We start from the raw sequence: 7,892 nt of genomic DNA on the forward strand, positions 1-7,892 counted from the left end.
ACACATTTTGGTCAGATCTGAATTTGTATTATGGTTGTGTTACTTATTAGCCACCTGATCTTGGGAAGCTCTTTAACGTCTTAGAGCTTCAGTATCATCTTTTGTCATACGGATTTTTTTTTTTTTTGTCATACGGATTTAATAATATGTTTATAGAATTAAATAAAAAGTTATGTTTGTAAGGTACTCAGCACACCTCTTGTCACATAATAGGAACTCTGTAAATATTAATTTCTTTACCCTTCTCATTTTTAGTTCAACTGGTATGAAGCAGAATTCATTTTTTTTCTTCCTTCAGTTCTACTTCCTGACATCTTTTTTTTAATAATAAATTTATTTTTTATTGGTGTTCAATTTGCCAACATACAGAATAACACCTAATGCTCATCCTGTCAAGTGCCCCCCTCAGTGCCCGTCACCCATTCACCCCCACCCCCCGCCCTCCTCCCCTTCCACCACCCCTAGTTCGTTTCCCAGAGTTAGGAGTCTTTATGTTCTGTCTCCCTTTCTGATATTTCTACTTCCTGACATCTTTATTCATGGTTGTTCTTCAAATTATCCAGGCTTAATTTGACAATCATCATTGATTTTTCCATCTTACTTATCTATCCCCTGTTCTAGTCAATAACAAAAAGCTGACAGTTATTTTCCTAATACCTCTTTTATATATTTTCAGAACTAAAAGGAATATGTATTTAACTGGATGTTCTATATAGGAGGCTGTATTTAAGTTCCAAAATTTTCTAGTCCGGTAATAACCCCCACTCCTCTTCCCCACCCTGCATAGTAACAAACATGAAAGTACTTAGGAGCTTTGTGTATCACACAGTGGTAAAAATGCTTGGGCCTTGGAGTCAGGCTTGAATTCGGATCCAGATAGTGGCCCAGGCACATATTAATTCCCCTAAGCCTCAGTATGCTTCTCTATAAATAGTGCCTACCTCAGGGTTGTTGTGAAGATTCTGTAGACAAAGCATCTAAGGGCAGTGAGCAAAGTGTGTTGCATAGAGTTATCTCTTTGTTACTCTTTTAATGATACATATGAGGACAGACCAAAATACAAAAATGCTTGATTTAGTCTTTTAAAATACATCACATTAATTATAGGAAGTGAATAAAATATTTCAATTTTTAAATTTGTAAAGTTAAAATTTTTGCTTTCTTTTAAACACAGGCTTAAAAATAATTTCTAATTTATATCTTAACTGAATTGGTATATATTATTAATTATTTTAAAATCCTGAATCAAGATTCTCTGGATAATTGGTTTGATTTCTGCATTTGGTATCTCACATAAGGGAGCTCTCAAGTTAAAGTTTTAAATGTGTGTTTGAACTGCTTTAATTCTAATAAGCATTAGGAATTGGGAAAGGAGCCATCTTAGTCATTCTAATCACAAATGAAACCTTGCTTACCTAGAGATATCAAAGTTTACTATCAGTACCTGATTTCTTTAACATTTATTCTGTATCAGAGGTTATGTTATTTAAAAATGACTGCCCCAGAGGACCTGAATAGACTTTTTCCAAAGAAGACATCCAGATGGCCAAGGGACACATAAAAAGATGCTCAACATCACTTGGCATCAGAGAAATACAAATCAAAACCACAGTGATATATTCCCTTCATACCTATCAGAATGACTAACATCAAAAAGACAAGAAATAACAAGCGTTGGTGAGGATTGGGAAAAAGAAAACCCTTGTGATACAGAGAATAGGCCATTGGATGTTAACTTGCTGAATGCTCATCTCTATGCATTAAGTAGAAGGTTTTGGCTCCTCTTGCTGTGCATATCTTACTTATTATTATTATATTTTCTTTTGGAATTTCCCCTACTCCAGAGGTGAAAAGAGTTGGTTCTACCCTCCCCGCCCCTTTCATTTTTTACTTTAATTTTTTGTTATTTTTTAATTTGGGGCAATAAAATTTGCTTTAAGTTTTCCATTTGAAAAATCTTACTATCTTCAAAGTGATCAATAGGAATCCTAGCATATTGGTACTGGAAGGTAAAAATCATCCTGCCAATGGCATTTCAGGATTATCTTCTGCTAAGCCCTGATTTTCTTTGGAAGTAGCTCTGGAGCCAGATTGGCAACAGGTGAGGGAACAAAATGTAAACACACTTCCCTTTTGATCAAAATAGTTTTCTTTTCATCTTTTTTAATGTATTGGGTTTTTACAAAATTGTTGCTTTCTAAAGATGGTTTTGCTGTTTTAAGAACATTGAAATTTAGAGAAAGTATAACTCCTAGACCAGCTATTTGCTGTATCACATTTTCTATGAGTAAATTTGGAGCAGGTTTTTTAGGGAAAAGCTATCATTTTTTTCCCTATTCCTTTTTGTTCTATTTTTCTCACTAGACTAAGCTTTATGAGGTCTGAGATTATATTTTGCTTACACTGACGCACCCAAGTTCTAAGACAGTGCTCTGCATTAACTAGGCACTCAATATGTTCTGTTAAATAAAGCAATTATACTATACATAAAAGGCTAATAAAATGGTGATTAAAAATATAAATCCATCAGAACAAGATAAGAAAATTAAGTTTCTTAGTGATTATCATTACATTTTGAAACATTTTCAACAACTTTATAGATTGCATTTTAAATTTTACTCTGTTGCAATAAGCAGTCATAGTGTTGGGAAAACCAGAAGTTTTCCTTTAAGGGGTTAAAATTAATCATTTTCTCTGCATTTTTAATAGGAACTACTCCACTATCAGTAGTTTAAAAAGTCTGTGAAGTTGATTTTTCAGACATTGAATTTTTAGTCTAACGTATAAAATATTGTAATTGGTTTCTTAAATATTTTCCAAGAAATATGCAAAAATAATGTTTTTTTTTTTAAAGATTTTATTTATTTATTCATGAGAGACAGAGAGAAAGAGAGGGAGGCAGAGACATAGGCAGAGGGAGAAGCAGGCTCCTGGGACTCCAGGATCATGCCCTGAACCAAAGGCAGACGCTCAACTGCTGAGCCACCCAGACATCCCACAAAAATAATGTTTGAATAGGGATTCAGTTAAACAACTTTAACTGGCAACAAAATAAATCTGGGCTTTGCAGGTGAATGTCAGAGAAGGGGGCACAAGATGAGCTCAACCCACAGTCAAAAATGTTTTACTTTGGGTCACCCATCTGGCTCAGTTGGTAGAATATACAACTTGGGATCTTGGGGTTGTGAGTTGTAGTGCCATGTTGCCAAGGCATAGAGCTTACTTTAAATAGTTTTATGGGGCACCTGGGTGGCTAAGCGGTTGAGCGTCTGCCTTTGGCTCAGGTCATGATCCCAGGGTTCGGGGATCAATCCCCACATACTCAGATCAAATGGCTCTCACTGCCTCAGTATATTTCAGTTGCTAAATCTATTATCATTCCTCAGTGTTCTGCATTCTTTAGTGTTTATATAGTTTACAGATCTATGATCAATCCAGGTAAAGAAAAAACAGAAATAGGGACCCATGGGTGGCTCAGTGGCTGAGCATCTGCCCTGGGGTCCTGGGATAGAGTTCCACATCTCCCTCTACCTGTGTCTCTGCCTCTGTCTGTGTGTCTGTCATGAAGAAATAAACAAAATCTTTAAAAAAATTTTACTTTGGTTGGATCACAAACCAGATGACTTCAAGGTTAGCAAAGTACTGGAATTGAAAACAACAGTCATGACACTTAAGATCTAAGAACAAGAATAGCACAGAAAGTGAGGGAGAAAGACAAGAAGATTTAGTGGAGATTAGTAGCTAGAGGAAAAAAAGGAATTTGAATAATTAAACAATGGAAAAATTTAGATGTTCATTTTGCAGTTGCGTCAAATAATGGCATAGGGCATTCTGTATTAATACTGTTATTAAAGATAAATTTAAAGTAAATATCAGACCTTTATTTTCCAGAAAATTTTAGATCAAAAGATTTAAGCTATTTACAATTACATATAATGGCCATATCATAAAAACATAGACAAATGCAAATGTTAAAAACATACCTACAGTTATCAAATATTTTAGTAAAATCTAAGTGAAAAATTATGTAACCTGAAAAATATTAAGATCACTGTAAGTCTGGAATACTAGAACTATATATACATGTTTGTATTACTTTTCAATTATCTTTTATTTTCTATAAGAGGAAACAAGCACTCGTTATAAGTTGGAGTGTGAAAAGTAGGTATATTATTCCTGATAATATGTTCACACTGATAATACGTATCTTAGTCAAACAAAGTGTAAATGGAGAGGCATTTATTAATGGAGAATAAACAAGCAGAGAAAGGTATTATGGACAGTTTTTAAAAGTTACGCCTCAACATTTTCTATACAGAGGAACCTTAAACATTTTGTCCAATATACACAAAAAGGGTGAGCAGTGAAGCATTTGTTTGTCATGATGTGTTTATCTATAGTAATCTGTGTAGCCTGCAAAATGCAAAGGCCTAGAAGAAAATGAATCTTAATATATATAAAGAATGTTATTTGAGATTGTTAACCAGAATGGGAAAATAAAATATCTGTACTATTTTCAGGCAATAAATGAAGACTGTTAGTAGCTAATGCTGTATAATCAAACTCAGGTAACAAGCGGTCAAGTCTAGTATCTGCATTTTATCAAAGTGAAATTCGGGCTGCTTAGTAAAGTAAATTATGACACTGCTGCTAATAGAATTGCAAAAAAGCACAAAGATTAGAGTGAGCACTTTAGATGTCTGCCTCATTTAGATGTTTGCAGAAGAAGGAACTTTTTGTTTTGTTTTGTTTGTACACCAACATGCCTTGCCTGCTTTTTGCTGTAGCTTTTAATTTAGAAGAAGCTACCAGCTTAGCTACTGTTTGAATTATAGATAGATAATAATTAACTTGCACTGGAAGTTAATCAACATTGGAAATTTGATTTGTTTGGGGATGTTATGATATGGCATGAATTAGCACCATCGAACATTCTATTAGCTTCTATCCTAATCTTATGTCTGGTGATAGAAAAAAGTAATTATGGAATGCTTTTTAAAAAATATAGTGTGCATGTTTTATTTTAATGCATGTTTGTAGTTGATTATTAAATGGCTTATCTTTGCTCTGTTTTTTTAAGGCCAGTTGGATGGCTGTGATTAAGCAAATTTATTGTTTGTTTCTAGTGCAACGTTTAACTGTCAAAGAATCGACAGACAATTTATTTCCAGAGCAGAAGTCTTCTCTAAATTATTTGAGGAGGAAGAAAGAACGACCTTGCATGTTAAATTTGAGTGGTACTGATTCATCAAGAATACTTAGATCAAGGCAAACCCGATTAGACAGTCCAGTTAGTAATCGTTATGCAGGAGACTGGAGCAGCTGTGGAGAAAACTACTTTTTGAATACAAAAGAAAATTTAAATGATGGAGATTATGATGATGTTCCTTCAGAAGACAGAGAAAATGGAGAAAACTGTAACAAAATGTATGGACCAGATATAATGATTGAACAGCCAGTACCCATGTCCAAAGAGTACACATTTCAGACATACTTGACAGTGCAGACAATTGAGTCTACAGTGGATCGAAAAGTCAATCTTCAAGACCTACAAGAAAGTATTGATACTTTGATTGGAAATCTGGAGCGTGAACTCAACAAAAACAAGCTTAATATGAGTGTTTGAGATTGAGAATTTTCATTTGCTTTTTTGTAATGTTTTAAATTTAAAATCAGTCTTTCTCACTTTCTTGTACCTCTCACAGTGATGTTTTTATTTTTTTACTCTTGAAAATTCCATTAATTTCTAGTAAGTTCATGTGATTCAATTAAAAATACTATTCATTAATATAATTTTTACTTATTAGAAAATTTTTCTTGGGGCAAAGATAACGTGGACTTGCGGATATTTTAACAAGTTTGGCCAATTCTATGGAGATAACTTTTAAATGCACTTATAAGATTCAGATGAGTTATTAGCCCTGCTTAGTTTTTGTACTTTATAGGAACTGCTCTTTTGTAGCTGAAACAGATGTTTCTTTTAGAGGAACGTGGCAGCTGCTCCATCTGGTTTGCAGTGTGAGTCCATGTACACTGCAACATCATGTGATCATATTTCATTTGCAATGCAAATGCTGCTATAAAAAACCTTTTTATAAATAAAAGTAAAATTATACAAATATTAATGTATTCTGTATTAACACTCAGTAATTATTTAAGCTTATAAAAATTAAATATTTTTATAATCCTGAAAATGTGTCTATTTATAAGTGCATATATGGATAGATATTAGAATGGGAGAGACATTGGCTGCAGAATCACATGGATCTTTAAGGTATATATGTCATGAGGCCAAAATTATTAGCTTAAAATGTCTTTTTCAGGGAAAGAACATTTATGTTAAAGGAATTCCACAGAAACACTTGAACCAAAACACTAAAAGCTTCTAAATAGAAATAATAGACTTTCTTTTTTTGATTCACAGAGAGTCATGATATCCCTAGTGAGAAGTCATCTTTTAAATTGAAATCGCCTAACTTCTTAAGGGATTAAGAGCCCAGATTTCTGCACTAGTGATTTACATTAAAAAAAATCTTCACCTATTCTATGCATTTTTATGTTCTGCTTTTTAAAACAAAGTAATTATACTTTAAGCATATTTATTTGTAGTAGTACATTGATAACATTGACTTTATAATTACCCTCATTTGTTTCTAAAGAAATCTTGCCAGCATACTCCACGTTACTGATTTTGAAAAATTAACTTATTTTGGCTAAGTATATCTACAGTATAGTCACTATAGCAATCACAGCAGTGTTTGAAAATGTAAATTTAGAAGGCTTTTTTATTAAATTAGAATGTATTTTTTAAACTTTTATACCCACAGAACATGTAATTTTAAAATTATAAAATTTGAATCACCAACTTAAAGATGTAGCAGCCATTAGAATATTGACTTCTTGATGTTTTTCTAAATATTAAAGTATTTAACTATTTCTATGTAGTATACATTGATAAACAGACCACCTTGTTATTTAATATGAAAACACAATTGTTAAAAAGCCAGATAATTATTTTTATATGAAAATCTCATTTTTTAAAGCTTTGTATAACAATTGAGAAGAATACCAAAAGAATATGTGACAGGTATATATATTGAGTAAACAGTCAAAAGAAATGTACTTTAAATGTTTTGTAGGAAGACTGTCTTAGTCTTCCTTTAGTTTGCTTTATCATGTATATTGTATGAATTGAATAAGTTGTTCCAGAAATGCTAAAGTTTTATTAAAGTATTATAACCTTGGTGTCATGCTATTAATTATCATAATGACTTTAAGGATCACTTATTATGATGTCATTTTTTTAAACAAACATGTTAAAGTTTTGGACAATCAAATGTTATTCATAAATACATGTTACAATATTTTTTGGTCCAGCATTGAAGTTTCCAGAATCTGAAATACTTTAAAGGCCAGATGTACTTTGTTATATAATTCTGGATGGGAATATTTTTAATCTCTGCCGTATTAAATAGAAAATACTAAACGTTTGTGTTGTCTAAATCACTGTGTCCTAACTATAAATCTCTCTTATTGAATCTGCTGTATTTAGAAGTGCTGAGTAAGTTTATGCTTTTACTTTAAATGACCTTTAACTGCACACCTTTTTTGACTTTTTATGCCTGCTTTTTCTAATCTCCTGGGATCTTTCTACACTATAAGACCTTCAGCTATCATTCCCTTCTAAGTCTACCAGCCCCTACATTTTGGGGGGATTAAAAACAATTTTAATTTTAATGCATGTACCTGAATAAAATTTCGAGCAATTCAGATGGATAAAGAATGAAAAGTAAAGGTGTGCCTCCCTGCCACTCACACCAATCCCACTTCTCAGAGGTAATGCCACTTTTTATCCTTCAGGTTGGGACTACCTGCATCACTGGGTCTAGGTT

At 32.7% G+C, this 7,892-nt stretch overlaps 1 protein-coding gene across 2 annotated transcripts in view; it reads left to right on the top strand.

Moving 5' to 3' along the window:
- SYDE2 (synapse defective Rho GTPase homolog 2) overlaps positions 1-7,486 on the top strand; it is a 48,853-nt gene extending 41,367 nt beyond the window's left edge. The window contains exons 7-8 of one of the 2 annotated variants that reach the window (XM_072754712.1): positions 4,521-4,568; positions 5,127-7,486. In XM_072754712.1, coding sequence (XP_072610813.1) covers positions 4,521-4,531 — 11 coding nt within the window. In that variant the 3' untranslated portion in view covers positions 4,532-4,568; positions 5,127-7,486. The remainder of the gene's footprint in view (positions 1-4,520; positions 4,569-5,126) is intronic. The other variant, XM_026004718.2, reaches the window with a different exon arrangement.
- The last annotated feature ends 406 nt before the right edge of the window (positions 7,487-7,892 follow it).

This window comes from Vulpes vulpes, chromosome 3 (genome assembly GCF_048418805.1).
Source record: "Vulpes vulpes isolate BD-2025 chromosome 3, VulVul3, whole genome shotgun sequence".
Classification (NCBI taxonomy): Eukaryota; Metazoa; Chordata; class Mammalia; order Carnivora; family Canidae; genus Vulpes; species Vulpes vulpes.